Here is a 15,422-nt window from a genome sequence, read left to right on the forward strand (position 1 = left end):
TTCAAGTGATTCTCCTGCCTCAGATTCCTGAGTAGCTGGGATTACAGGCATGCACCACTATGCTCGGCTAATTTTTGTATTTTTAGTAGATACAGAGTTTCACGATGTTAGTCAGGCTGGTCTTGAACTCCTGAGCTCAGGTGATCCACTGCCTTGGCCTCTCAAAGTGCTGGGATTACAGGCATGAACCACTGTGCCCGGCCTGGAACTTTCAATATAATGTAGATTATAAGTGACAAGAGTAGATATACTTGTTTAGTTCCTGTTCTTAGGGGGAAAGCTTTGTTTTTCATCATTTAATATGTTGTTAGCTGTGGGTTTTTCATAGATGCCTTCAGCAAGTAAAGAAAGTTTTTTTCTATTCCTAGTTTGTTGAGTGTTTTTATCATGAAAGGGTGTTGGATTTTGTCAGAAAATTTTTGTGTTTATTGAGAAGATCATGTGGTTTTTGCTTTTTATTCCATTGATATGGTGCATTATATCAGTTGATTTTTGGGTTTTACACCAACCAGAGATAAATCCTACTTGGTCATGGTATAGAATCTTTTTATGTGTTGCTGGACTTGGCTTGCTAGTATTTTGTTATGGATTTTTTGTTTTTGGTCTTTATGAGAAATATTGATTATTATATTTCTTTTCTTGTGATGCCTTTGGTTTTGGTACCAGGGAAATGTTGGCCTCAACTAATGAGTTTGAAAGTGTCAGCTGGGTGCAGTGGCTCACACCCGTAATTCCAGCACTTTGGGAGGCGAAGGTGGGTGGATCACGAGGTCAGGAATTCGAGAACAGCCTGGCCAACATGGTGAAACCCTGACTGTACTAAAAATACAAGAAAAGATTAGCTGGGCGTGGTAGTGCACACCTGTAATCCCAGATACTTCGGAGGCTGAGGCAGGAGAATTTTTTGATTCTGGGAGGCAGAGATTGCAGTGAGCTGAGATTGAGCCGCTGCACCCCAGCCTGGGTGACAGAGTGAGACTCTGTTTCAAAAAAAAGAAAGTGTTACCTCTTTTTCTGTTATTTGGAAGAGTTTGTGCAGGATTGGTCGTTTAATCATTTGGTAGAATTTACCAGTAAGGCATTTGGTCCTGAGCTTTTCTTTGTGGGAAACTTTATTTTTAAAAATTTTTTTGAGATGGAGTCTCACTTTGTTGCCCAGCAGGCGGGAGTTCAGTGGTGTGATCTCGTCTTACTGCAACCTCCGCCTCCCAAGTTCATGCGATTTTCCTGCCTCAGCCTCCTGAGTAGCTGGGATTACAGGTGCCCACCACCACACCTGGCTGATTTTTGTATTTTTAGTAGAGACGGGGTTTCATCATGTTGGCCAGGCTGGTCTTGAACTCCTGACCTCAGGTGATCCGCCCTCCTTGGCCTCCTGAAGTGCTAGGATTACAGGCGTGAGCCACAGTCCCTGGCCTGGGAAACTTTTTAATTTTAAAATTTACTCTTATTTTCAAAATTTTAGATTCAGGGGTGTATATGAGGATTTGTTACAAGGGCACCATGTATGATGCTGAAGCTTTGGGCTTCTATTGATCCTGTCACCCAGATAGTGAACATAATACCCAATAGGATGTTTTTCATCGCTTGCCCCCTCTCTGCTTCCTGCCTTCCGAAGTCTCCAGTATCTGTTGTTCCCATCTTTATGTTCGTGTGTACCCAATGCTTAGCTCCCACTTATAAGTGAGAACATATGTTATTTGGGTTTGTTTCTGTATTAATTTGCTTAGGATAATGGTCGCCAGCTGCATCTATATTGCTGTAAAGTACATGATTTCATTCATTTTTTTTTTTTTTTTTTTGAAACGGAGTCTCCCTCTGTTGCCCAGGCTGGAGTGCAGTGGCATGATTTCAGCTCACTGTAGCCTCCGCCTCCCGGGTTCAAGCAATTCTGCTGTCTCAGCCTCCCCAGTAGCTGGGATTACAGGCCCGTGCCACCACGCTTGGCTAATTTTTGTTGGCATAAGCCAACTGTGCCCAGCCTTAATTTCTTGTTTTAGGTCTGTTCCCATTTTTTATTTCTTCAGTCAGATTCAGTAGTGTGTGTCCATTTCATGTAGGTTATCTAATTTTTTGGCATACAATGGTTTATATTATTTCCTTATAATCCTTTTTATTTCTTTAAGATCAGAAGTAATGTTTTCTCTCTCATTCTGATTTTATTTATTTATTTTTTTTTGAGATGAGATCTTGCTCTGTTGCCAGGCTGGAGTGCAGTGGCGCCATCTCGGCTCACTACAACCTCCGCCTCCTGGGTTCAAGCGATTCTCCTGCCTCAGCCTCCCAAGTAGCTGGGATTACAGGCACACGCCACCACACCCAGCTAATTTTTGTATTTTTAGTAGAGATGGGGTTTCACCATGTTGGCCAGGCTGGCCTTGAACTCCTGACCTCATGATCCGCCCACCTCAGCCTCCCAAAGTGATGGGATTACAGGCGTGAGCCACCGCGCCTGGCCTCTCTCATTCTGATTTTAATAATTTGAGTCTTCTCTCTTTTTTTCCACTGGTAGTCTAGCTAAGAGTTTGTCAGTTTTGTAGATATTCTCAAATAACAAAGTATTTTTTTTGTTGTTGTTGTTGTTGTTGTTTTTTCGCGAGATGGAGTCTTGCACTGTCGCCCAGGCCGGAGTGCAGTGGCGTGATCTCAGCTCACTGCAACCTCTGCCTCCCGGGTTCAAGTAATTCTCCTGCCTCAGCCTCCTGAGTAGCTGGGATTACCACCATGGCCAGCTAATTTTCGTATTTTAGTAGAGATGGGGTTTCACCATGTTGGCCAGGGTGGTCTTGAACTCCTGACCTCAAGTGAGCTGCCTGCCTCGGCCTCCCAGAGTGCTGGGATTAGACATGAGCCACCGTGCCCAGTGTGTTTTCTTTTTAAGACAGGTGTCGGCCAGGCGCGGTGGCTCAAGCCTGTAATCCCAGCACTTTGGGAGGCCGAGACGGGAGGATCACGAGGTCAGAAGATCGAGACCATCCTGGCTAATACGGTGAAACCCCGTCTCTACCGGGCGAGGTGGCGGGCGCCTGTAGTCCCAGCTACTCGGGAGGCTGAGGCAGGAGAATGGCGTAAACCCGGGAGGCGGAGCTTGCAGTGAGCTGAGATCCGGCCACTGCACTCCAGCCCGGGCGACAGAGCGAGACTCTGTCTCAAAAAAAAAAAAAAAAAAAAAAAGACAGGTGTCACTCTGTTGGCCAGGGTGGTATGCAGTGGCACAATGACAGCTCACTGCAACCTTGACCATCTGGGCTTAAGCGATTCTCCTGCCTCAGCATCCCATGTAGCTGGGACCACAGGCACATGCCACCATGCCCAGCTGTTTTAAAAATTTTTTGTAGAGACAAGGTCTCACTTTGTTGCCCAGGCTGGTCTTGAACTCCTGAGCTCAAGCAATCCTCCCGCTTCAGTTTTCTTTTTTTTTTTTTTTTTTTTTTATTTATAATTTTTTTTTTTTTTTTTTTTTGAGACGGAGTCTCGCTCTGTCCCCCAGGCTGGAGTGCAGTGGCCGGATCTCAGCTTACTGCAAGCTCCACCTCCCGGGTTCACGCCATTCTCCTGCCTCAGCCTCCCGAGTAGCTGGGACTACAGGCGCCCGCCACTGCTCCCGGCTAATTTTTGTATTTTTTTAGTAGAGACGGGGTTTCACATGTTAGCCAGGATGGTCTCGATCTCCTGACCTCGTGATCCACCCACCTCGGCCTCCCAAAGTGCTGGGATTACAGGCTTGAGCCACCGCGCCCGGCCCCGCTTCAGTTTTCTAAAGTGTAGGGATTACAGACGTGAGCCATCATGTCTGGCCAGAGTTTGTTGTTGTTTGTTTGCTTAGTGACTATTCTGAACTAATTTTGTAAGGCCTGTGTTCTTTGCCATGTGTGGCCTATAAAGTTCTCCTGGGTTAGCTTAATTGTTAGCTAATGTTTGGACAGAGATTTCTGTAAATACTTGGAACCAATAAACTTCCCAATCTTTGATGTGATACATGTCTTACTTTTTCCTGTTCCACTCCCTACCAAAGCTCAGTTTGGCTACGGAATTTATTTTTATAAGCACAGGCCATTCAGTCCTTCCTACTTGTCCACTTGCCTTATTGCCTGTCCCTGCAACTAGGATCACTGGCTACCGGGGCTCTGAGTTGGGCTCTGCCCATCCCTTGGGATGCCACACTGATTTTTGGGGGTTGGATGTCAACCATATCCGAACTGCTTGGTTGTGGTGATTTGTTTGTTCAGGCCTAGTGGGCATCAGATATTTGATGGAGAGAATGGCCACAGAAACACCTAGAGTGGCCGGGCGCGGTGGCTCAAGCCTATAATCCCAGCACTTTGGGAGGCCGAGGCGGGTGGATCACGAGGTCAGGAGATCGAGACTATCCTGGCTAACATGGTGAAACCCCGTCTCTACTAAAAATACAAAAAACTAGCCGGGCGTGGTGGCGGGCGCCTGTAGTCTCAGCTACTTGGGAGGCTGAGGCAGGAGAATGGCGTGAACCCGGGAGGCGGAGCTTGCAGTGAGCCGAGATCAGGCCACTGCACTCCAGCCTGGGAGACACAGTGAGACTCCGTCTCAAAAAAAAAAAAAAAAAAAAAAAAAAAAAAAAGAAACACCTAGAGCATTTCTTAACCTGATGGTGGGTATGCTGGGGTAAGTCCCATGGACACTATGGGGATTCTTTCGCCATTGTCCCCAGGTACTCCCATGAGTGAGTAGGAGGTCATTGTGCCCACCTGGCTGGGGTTGTGACCTGCTGGGGCTCACAGGGAGTCAGTGTGGGGGTTAGTACTAGGAGTGAGTGCCTCTTCTTTTCTTTTCTGGACCCCCAGAATCCATGGGCATGAACTTCTGGGCAGTGTGACAGGTGTGTGCTGAGATTATGATAGAGCAAAGCAGAACAGTCTTGTCTCCAATTAAGAATTAGAGAATCTCAGTGCTCCGGCAGATAGGAGATTTTCCTCCATTTTTGTGATGTGATTTTGAAGAAACCCCCCTTTTTCTTTCTTTCCTGAGTCTGTTTGAGTATCTCCAGAGTTGAGCACTTCACCCTTTTCATTTCCACATAGTGTGACCCATGTTGGATAGAGGTTTTAGACTTTTCTTTCCTGTGTTCATCTCAGATCTTCCTCCCTTTGCTTCTATTCACTGGTTCCAGTTTTGTTCTTGGATGTTTCTTAGGAGCCCTTCAATGCCTGCCCTTTGCTTAGGGATAGGTGGGATATTCTTTGATGGGGTGAACTTCTGCTGAGACCAGTAGGTGAGAAAAATTTCCAGGTGACTACATCCTGGATGATTATCGTCTTTCTGGCTAAGTGGTTCATTCATTCTAGGCTCCAAACATCTCCAAGTTTCCTGGGAAGAGCAGCTAATTTAGGGTAGCTCACTCTGGCTCCTGCTTGCCATACTTGGGTGGGGAGGATAGCACTACATGTCCCAAAAGCTGTGGTTTATTGTTGGTAGTAGGGCGACTGGCCAAGTGATCCTCATTGGGTGTGTGATGAAAATCCTTCATGCCCAGAGCCTACATGTTCAGGACTGACAAGCGTCCTCTGATTCCTCTGCAGGAGCTGATCGACCTCAAGATGATTCAGTGCAAGAGAGTTGTCAATGGTGAGTACAGATCTGGCTTCAGACTGATGCATGTGCCCTGCTGGGCTCAAGCAGCACTGCCACTGCCCTTGCCTGGGGTGAAAGTGTCTTGCCTGGCTTCATTGAGTAATTTTGTAGATCAGATGCTCCCTTGAGAGCAGTCACTGATCTCCAGAGGCCATGACAAAAAGCCTGATGTGAAACGGGCTAAGAGTGCCTTTCACTCACAGGCTTGCTGGCATAGAAATCACCATGTATCATAGCATAGGAGGAACTCTAGGAGCTTTGGAGTCAGGATGGCTTTAGCATTGGCCCTGGCTTGGCCACTTGCTAGGTGTGTGACCTTGGGCAGGCCATATGACCTCTGTCTGCCTCAGTTACTTTATCTGTAAAATGAAATCATAGTCTTTGCTTTACTGAAATCATAGGGTTGGAGTGAGGACCAAATAATATAAGGTACATGTAAGTGCTGTGGACACCCTGTGCTCTGTGCAAATATGATTGTGATGAATTGTAGTTTTGCTGATACTTTATTGATGAGGCTGATTCTGCTTTGATTAGAGTTGTGGTATATTCCTTGAGGTTTTTGATACATGTGTATATGCTCGTGGAATCCTTTTTTTTTTTTTTTTTGAGATGGGATCTCCCTCTATGGCCTAGGCTGGAGTGCAATGGCACAGTCTTGGTTCACTGCAACCTCTGCCTCCCAGGTTCAAGCAATTCTCCTGCCTCAGCCTCCCAAGTTGCTGGGATTACAGGGGCATGCCACCACACCCGGCTAATTTTTGTATTTTTAGTAGAGAAGGGGTTTCACCATGGTGGCCAGTCTGGTCTTGAACTCCTGACCTCATGATCCACCTGCCTTGGCCTCCCAAAGTGCTGGGATTACAGGTGTGAGCTGCCACACCTGGCTGAATTGTTTTAAATGTATATATTTTTTTCTGTGTGATAAAAAATTCAATATTACAGATCTGTATAACCTAGAAAATGAAAATCCTCCATAATCCTCTACCTAAAGAGGTAATCAGAAAGAGAAATAATGTATGTTTTTCTATACATATAGTAAATAATGTGTGTGTACAAAATATGACATGTTTATCCCTCTTCTAGGTCAAAGATAAGGAGAAAAAAATGTATCTGTATCTATATCTATATCATCTATCTCTCCACCCCATGAGATCATACAACACATGTTGTTTTGCCATTTGCTTATCTACTAGGTCATTTGCCCATGTCAGTACCTAGGGGCAACTATGACAGAATTGATTTTACCAGAGCCTTAACAGGGGTTCCCAGTGTTTTGCTGTTATAAACAGAGTTGCATTATAAACACACAAAGATTTTGTGGTTCTTCTCTCACACATCTTACTGCCAGTCATGAGCTGTCTCTGTCAGTGATACTTTGATTACCTCTCTCAACATGTCACGCCTTTACCCCACCCTAAAAACCTTCTCATCTGTTTAGTGCTGGGATGATAATAACACTGTCCATGTATGGAAATGCTTTAAGTGCGTCAAAGATCTCATTTATTTCTAAAGACAGGCTTTGAGGTAGGCATATTCTCCCATCTGCCATGTTCAGTCTTTTTCATGTCTAGTGATCTTTGAAAGGTAATAATGGTCGCAACTATTTGTGGAGCTTCTTTAGGAAGCTGACAGATAAAATACAGTTGCTTCTCATTATGCACAGTTGTTGTTTCTGTAAAGTTGCTTTAAACATCAGATGAGCAGATACTGAACCACTGACCCTGGGGGAAACAAAGGTTTAGGTTTGTGCAAACCTCTGGTCATACTTTCATCAACTCGTCAGTCCATAACTTTTGTTATGTGTTTCTTTGTTTTTGTTTGGTTTCTTTTTTGTGACCAGGTCTCACTCTATTGCCCTGGCTGGAGTGTAGTGGTGTGAGCATAGATCACCGCAGCCTCAAACTCCTGGGCTCAAATGATCATCCTGCCTCAGCCTTCCAAGTAGCTAGGACTTCAGGTGCACACCTTCATGCCCAGCCAATTTTTAAATTTTTTGTAGAGATGGGGTTCTTGCTGTGTTCCCCAGCTGGTCTCAAACTCCTGGCCTCAAGTGATCCCCCTGCCTCAGCCTCCCAAAATACTGGGATTACAGGACTGAGCCATCACACCAGCCATGTGTTTCTGTTTAAAGGCATATTATTTAATATATACCATTGATTCGCTAACATTGAACTCCCTAACATGGGTAATTGTGCTATAATTTCAGGCCTAAACAAAGCTTATTCAAGATGTATAATTTTCTCCGTAAGGCCCATGACAGTCTTCTTGTGCTTAGGAACATTAGACAGCATTTCAGCAGTATGGTTGGGACCATTTTATTTTATTTTTTTTGAGATGCAGTCTCACTCTGTAGTCCAAACTAGAGTGCAGTGGCGCAATCTTGGCTCACTGCAACTCCGCCTTCCCAGCTCAAGAGATACTTGTGCCTCAGCCTTCCAAGTAATTGGGACTACAGGTATGCACCACCACACCCAGCTAATTTTTTGTGTGTGTGTTTCAGTAGAGACTGAGTTTTACCATGTTGCCCAGGGTGGTTTCGAACTCCCTGACCTCAGGTAACCCACCTGCCTTGGCCTACCAAAGTGCTGGGATTACAGGTGTGAGCCACCGCACCTGGCCACTTGGGACCATTTTAAACAGTGAGATCACCAACAAAAAGCATAAACATGCAGAAATGTGGCATGAAATATACCACAAAAGGGCCACTTGTTGACAGTATGAGAGCTGAAGGGAGAAGACAGAGCATCACCTTGTTTGACCTCAGCTGGGAACATGCACAACGGGCAACTCAAAACTTTCACCACTCTGTTCCTGTCGTTGGATGACCATGAAAACATCACAAGTATTGATTTTGGGGTCACGAATAAATGTTAGCAAATAGGCACATTTGCAAATATGCAACTATGAATAGTATAGGAGACTGATTGTTATATAGTAACCTTCCACTAGCAGCACCTGTCTCACTGTAAGTAAATAGTAAATTTGCTGAACTTCAGAGTGATGTTTTCTGGGAAAATTTGGGCCAAAACTGAAACAGACAAACATTTTTTTTTTTGAGACAGAGCTTCCCTCTGTTGCTCAGGCTGGAGTGCAGTGGCACAATCTCAGCTCACTGCAACCTCTGCCTCCCAGGTTCAAGCGATTCTCCTGCCTCAGCCTCTTGAGTAGCTGGTATTACAGGCACCCTCCACCATGCCCAGCAATTTTTTGTATTTTTAGTAGAGATGGGGTTTTGCCATGTTGGCTAGGCTGGTCTTGAACTCCTAACCTCACGTGATCCACCTGCCTTGGCCTCCCAAAGTGCTGGGATTACAGGCGTGAGCTACTGCTACGTATGTACATTTTGTTTCAACTTTTTTTTTTCCCCCAAGACGGAGTCTTGCTCTGTCCCCCAGGCTGGAGTGCAATGGCGCAATCTTGGCTCACTGCAGCCTCTGCCTTCCGGGTTCAAGATTCTCCTGCCTCAGCCTTCCGAGTAGCTGGGATTACAGGCACGCCCTACCACGTCCGGCTTATTTTTGTATTCTTAGTAGAGACGGCGTTTCACCATGTTGGCCAGGCTGGTCTCGAACTCTTGACCTCATGATCTGCCCGCCTCGGCCTCCCAAAGTGCTGGGATTACAGGTGTGAGCCACCATAGCCGGCCCTGTTTTAACATTTTAAACACAGCAAAATGTTAACCACCATTCGGAAAAAGTGCATTAAACACAAACATGCAGTTGAACAAGTAATTGCAAAACGAACAACCATCACCCAGGTCAGGAAATAGACCATTGTCATCATCACAGAAGCCTCCCATGTGCATAGTTATTTTTGGTAAGAATGGTATACATTTAGGATCTCTTTCCCCTCCAAGCTTATACTCTGGCCGTGTTTTCTTCCAGGACTTAGGCTAGGGTTGAATTTGCATCTTCATTGAGTGACGCTATGTGTTTGTGTTTTCTTGCAGAGGTGCTCAGCACAGTGGACTTTGTCGCCCCTGATGATCGAGTTGTCTTCCGCACCTGTGAAAGAGAGCAGAACAGGGTGGTCTTCCAGATGGTGAGAGATGCCATTGCTGCATACCCTCCCGAGTCTCACCATCCCCTGGGATTTCCCAACTCATGCCCTGTGCCAGGCCAGTGTTGAATACCTGGGGTACATTGCACAACGATGGCTTCCTGAAGATCTGCTTTAATGTTTTCCAAAGAGCCAGTCATGAGTAATTATACTATTGGAGACGGTTTATGGAAATCAAACTATCACAGTCATGTATGCCTCTAGTCTCAAATTTAATTTACTTACTTGTAGGAATTGTCTGTTTGGCATGATTTCTCTATTGTTTTAATCCCTAGCATTGATTACTCAGATCATAGTCTTTGTTTTTATGTAGTGTATATATATTTCTCATAGAAAGAAATTAGGATTTTTCAAGAGTAGTTAAGATTTGTATTTGAGGCCGGGCGCGGTGGCTCAAGCCTGTAATCCCAGCACTTTGGGAGGCCGAGACGGGCGGATCACGAGGTCAGGAGATCGAGACCATCCTGGCTAACACGGTGAAACCCCATCTCTACTAAAAAATACAAAAAAAAACCTAGCCGGGCGAAGTGGCGGGCGCCTGTGGTCCCAGCTACTCGGGAGGCTGAGGCAGGAGAATGGCGTAAACCCGGGAGGTGGAGCTTGCAGTGAGCTGAGATCCGGCCACTGCACTCCAGCCTGGGCGACAGAGCCAGACTCAGTCTCAAAAAAAAAAAAAAAAAAAAAAAAAAGATTTGTATTTGAGTTGTGATGACTCTATGGTGCTCTTCTGTCACTTTGGGAACTTCTTGGTACTTTTTCAGAAACATCCTGAATGATGTTTAGGTTTCTAAAAAATTGATAATAATGGGTAACCATGTGATAAAGCAAATCTAGCAAAATGTTAATTGTAGAATCTAAATGGTGAGTGTTTGAATGGTCACTGTAAAATGTTTTCAAGTTTTTTATATGTTTGGGTGTAATCATAGTATTGATAACATTTTCTCAACCTTCCAAGTCCACCTTTTTCTGCTGGCAGCAAGCTAGTCTAGTGGGCTGGCTGTTTAAGAGAAAGCCAGCCTGACTCTGTTATTGGTGTGTGGGGTGTGTGTGTGTATGTGTGTGCTGCATGGGTGTGTTTGTCAGTGCATGTGTATCTGTATCAGGGCAGTGGTTGATGCAGCCTCTTGTGTTCCCAGGGGACTTCAGACGCAGAGCGAGCCCTTGCTGTGGCCAGGCTTGTGTAAGTTCTTCCTCCGTCTTTAGCACTGCCTTTGCCTCTCCTTTGAGCTCTGAGGGTTTAATGTCCTGGTGACTTTGGAGTTGACCCACCCTTCTGCCTCCTAGCCCATTACGTTCTATTTCCAGGTTAATAGTGTCTGGTTTCCGGCCAGGCACGGTGACTCATGCCTGTAATCCCAGCACTTTGGGAGGCCAAGGCAGGTGGATCATGAGGTCAAGAGATCAAGACCATCCTGGCCAACATGGTGAAACCCTGTCTCTACTAAAATTACAAAAATTAGCCGGGTGTGGTGATATACACCTGTAGTCCCAGTTGCTCACGAGGCTGAGGCAGGAGAATCTCTTGAACCCGGGAGGCAGAGGTTGCAGTGAGCTGAGATTGCACCACTGCACTCCAGCCTGGTGACAGAGCAAGACTCCGTCTTAAAAAAAAAAAAGTGTCTGGTTTCCTTCTGTTTGTGGCATCCAAGGGCTGGCCTGGAACTCATGTGTACCCTCAGTGTCCTAGATCTCAGAGACCCTCTATGCGTATTGTGGGGAGCTGTTTTTTTGTAGTTATTCATGAAACTCCCTTTCCAGGGACCCCAATGACTATGAGTCCTAAAGCTTTAAGTATCAAAGTATAGGTAAGACATATTGCTTCCTGAATTAACAAAGACAGGAAGCCTGGGGAACACAGGCAGACCTCATCTCTACAGAAAAGGTGGTGCATGCCAGTGGTCCCAGCTACTTGGAAGGCTGACGTGCAAGGATCACTTTGGCCCAGGCTGCAGTGAGCCTCCATTGCGCCACTGGACTCCAGCCTAGGGAACAGAGTGAGACCCTGTCTCAAAAACAAAAACAAAGGCAGGAGAGTGCGCTATAGTTTGTGATAGGTTTTGAAGTTAAGACAGATCTGGTTTGGAATTCTGATTTTGCTACTTGTTAACTGTGTGACCTGAGATAAGTTACTTAACCTTAATGAGAACCTAGTTTTCTCACCTATAAAATAGTGCTACCAACCTCTGACATAGGGAAAGGTAAATGAAGTAATGTATGTAAATGTCTTTGCAGCATGTGGTACATAATGAGATCTTAGTAAGTGTTAGCTATTGTTATCATTACAAAGAGAGTGAGAGGGAACTCAGGCAGTTATTGCTGCTGATCACGGACTATTAACATGTATTAATATTTAGGTTGATGCAAAAGTAATTGCGGTTTTTGCCATTACTTTCAGTGGAAAAAAACACAATTACTTTTGCACCAACCTAATACATACCAGACAGTGCTAGAACTTCCACCAGAAGCTGTTGTCTGGGAAAGGGCTCTTAGGCTCATGTCACTTTTCTGCATTGACAAATGACTTTTACTATTTCAGCCAAGTTCAGTGTGCCCATCTGAGTTATCTGATACAACTCCAAAGTAGCAAAGTCCTCTGCATCTAGCCCTTTGTAAATGTGTGCACACGTTATATCTTTTCTCTGGATTTCTGCTCAGATGAGGCAGGTGCACATTTTAGGGATGGATTTCTTTCCCATTTTTTAGCTTCTGTCATTGGGGGTTGGTGTGTTTCATAGGGTCAGGGACAGGGTAAGAGGTTCATGAGCACAGGCCCATCCATGCCTTTAATTTTACCTTCTTTGCTCTAATTCAATATTTATTACCTTTACTCCTTCATCTTTTTCCAGAGAAAATGATGTGGCTGGCATTGACGTCAACATGGGCTGTCCAAAAGAATATTCCACCAAGGTAAACTGGTTTCTTTATACTCCTAATGTGGGATGTATATTGTAGGATGTAAATGTACAATATAGGATGTACATGTACATGTAAATGTAGGATGCAGATTAAGAGGCTAACAAGACATAATTAAGTATAGTACCTAACTCTGGATTGGATTCTGTACTAGATGGGGGAAATGCTCAAAAAGATATTGTTAGATGAACTGACAAAATTAGAATAGGGACCATAGTATATTAGCTAAATATGCTGTATCAATGTAAACTTATGAAGATGACTCTTCTGTGGTTATGTAACAGACTATCCCTATTCTTAGAGAATACATGCTGAAATATTTAGGAGTAAGGGGCTATGATATATGTAACTTACCCTCGAATGGTTTATACATATACACACACACTCATATATCACCCACACACATATATAGATTCATAGATTATATATATTTTATTATATATTATATATAAATAATATATATTATATATGTTATATATTATATATTACATAATATATAGGTATATTACATATGATATATATGTATTCCACATATAGTAATACATATATAATATGTAATATATAATTATGTATTACATATATAAATATATGTAATTATGTGTGTGTGTATACATATATATATAGAGAGAGAACTCATGCCCAAGTAATAAAACAATGCAAATGTACGGAGAAAAATAGAGTGGACAAGGCTGTGTCTTTTCATGAATAAAACTGAGACACATATCCCAGAAAGCCCAGAGAAGGATTATAAAGAAAAAAAGGGCTTTCCAACTTGGACCCGGCAGAATGGCTCCCGCAAAGAAGGGTGGCGAGAAGAAAAAGGGCCGTTCTGCCATCAACGAGGTGGTGACCCGAGAATACACCATCAACATTCACAAGTGCATCCATGGAGTGGGCTTCAAGAAGCGTGCCCCTCGGGCACTCAAAGAGATTCGGAAATTTGCCATGAAGGAGATGGGAACTCCAGATGTGTGCATTGATACCAGGCTCAACAAAGCTGTCTGGGCCAAAGGAATAAGGAATGTCCCATACCGAATCCGTGTGCAGCTGTCCAGAAAACGTAATGAGGATGAAGATTCACCAAATAAGCTCTATACTTTGGTTACCTATGTACCTGTTACCACTTTCAAAAATCTGCACACAGTCAATGTGGATGAGAACTAATCGCTGATCATCAAATACATCAAATAAAGTTATAAAATTGAAAAAAAAAAAAAAGAAAACAAGGGAAAACAACTGAGACATACATTTAAAAAAAAGAGAGGAGGCTGGGAGTGGTGGCTCACACATGTAATCCTAGCACTTTGGGAGGCTGATGCAGGAGGATCACTTGATCTCAGGAGATTGAGATGAGCCTGGGCAACAGAGTAAGACATTGTCTTTATAAAAATTCTTAAAAGTTAAAAAAAAAAAAGGGTCAGGCCTGGTGGCTCATGCCTGTAATCCCAGCACTTTGGGAGGCTGAGGCGGGCAGATCACCTGAGGTCAGGAGTTTGAGACCAGCCTGACCAACATGGTGAAACCCCATGTGTACTAAAATTACAAGCCATTAGCTGGGCGTGGTGGTGTGTGCCTGTAATCCCAGCTACTTGGGAGGCTGAGGCATGAGAATCGCTTGAACCTGGGAGACAGAGGTTGCAGTGAGCCGAGATCATGCCACTGCACTGCAGCCTGGGTGACAAGAGCAAAACTCTGTCTTTAAAAAAAAAAAAAAAAAAAAAAGCGGATACAGTGCAAATGTTCCCATTGTCATATCAGAAGAAATCAGACTGTGGTAGCCCAGAGAAGGGAGTGGAAAGACAGCCTTTAAACTTGGAGTTTTATAGGGAAATGTGGTCCTTGGGCTGAGATTCGGGACCCTATAAGCAGAGGGTGTGATATAAGCAGGGCCTGGGGATGAATATGAAGTAGACACAGGGAGGCGTGAGTAGCTCGATTTGACCAGAGGTTTGTCGAGTGGAAGATGATGAAGAAGAAGCGGAGTGCAGGATTGAAAACCTTGGTTGGTAAAAGATCAGCTGGACTTGGACTTTAGGTATCTTTGGTCTTTTGTTTTTCTTTTTTTTTTTGAGATGGAGTCTCACTCTTGTCGTGTAGGCTGGAGTGCAGTGGTGTGATCTCGGCTCACTGCAACCTCCGTCTCCTGGGTTCACGCCATTCTCCTGCCTCAGCTTCCTGAGTAGCTGGGACTATAGGTGCCCGCCACTATGCCCGACTAATTTGTTTTGTAATTTTAGTAAAGATGGGGTTTTGCCATGTTGGCCAGGCTGGTCTCGAACGCCTGACCTCGTGATCCACCTGCCTTGACCTCCCACAGTGTAGGGATTACAGGTGTGAGCCACTGCGCCCGGCGGTTTTGCTCTTTTCTGATTACTTCTTTGTGTTCCTAAAGTATGTGAGGAGCAGCGTTAAAATGATTTGGAGGCAGGGTATGGTGGTATATACCATTTATATAAGGAGGATAGGGGATGATTATATATATTTATTAGTTTATTCAGGGAAGATTTTTGGAGACACACAGAAGAAACTAGTAACATTGGTTTCCTCTGGGGAAGGAAACTTAAGTTGTTTCTTTTTTTTTTTTTTTTTTGAGACAGAGTCTCGCTCTGTCGCCCAGGCTGGAGTGCAGTGGCACAATCTCGGCTCACTGCAAGCTCCGCTCCGCCTCCCGGGTTCACGCCATTCTCCTGCCTCAGCTTCCCAAGTAGCTGGGACTACAGGCACACGCCACCACGCCTGGCTAATTTTTTGTAATTTTAGTAGAGACGGGGTTTCACCATGTTAGCCAGGATGGTCTCGAACTCCTGACCTCATGATCCACCCGCCTTGGCCTCCCAAAGTGC

The 15,422-nt window shown here is 44.5% G+C and overlaps 2 protein-coding genes across 6 annotated transcripts in view; both read left to right on the forward strand.

Moving 5' to 3' along the window:
• DUS2 (dihydrouridine synthase 2) overlaps nucleotides 1-15,422 on the forward strand; it is a 59,816-nt gene that overhangs the window by 22,910 nt on the left and 21,484 nt on the right. For all 5 annotated transcript variants that reach the window (XM_050773366.1, XM_050773370.1, XM_050773367.1 and 2 more), the window contains 4 exons: nucleotides 5,556-5,601; nucleotides 9,557-9,648; nucleotides 10,803-10,846; nucleotides 12,513-12,573. In XM_050773366.1, the coding sequence (XP_050629323.1) occupies nucleotides 5,556-5,601; nucleotides 9,557-9,648; nucleotides 10,803-10,846; nucleotides 12,513-12,573 (243 nt within the window). The remainder of the gene's footprint in view (nucleotides 1-5,555; nucleotides 5,602-9,556; nucleotides 9,649-10,802; nucleotides 10,847-12,512; nucleotides 12,574-15,422) is intronic.
• Nucleotides 13,260-13,819, forward strand: LOC126944092 (60S ribosomal protein L31-like). The gene has a single exon (XM_050773387.1). It carries the CDS (start codon nucleotides 13,366-13,368, stop codon nucleotides 13,741-13,743), a length of 378 nt encoding a protein of 125 aa, XP_050629344.1. The 5' UTR covers nucleotides 13,260-13,365; the 3' UTR covers nucleotides 13,744-13,819.

The sequence above is a fragment of the Macaca thibetana genome, chromosome 20, assembly GCF_024542745.1.
Source record: "Macaca thibetana thibetana isolate TM-01 chromosome 20, ASM2454274v1, whole genome shotgun sequence".
NCBI lineage: Eukaryota > Metazoa > Chordata > Mammalia > Primates > Cercopithecidae > Macaca > Macaca thibetana.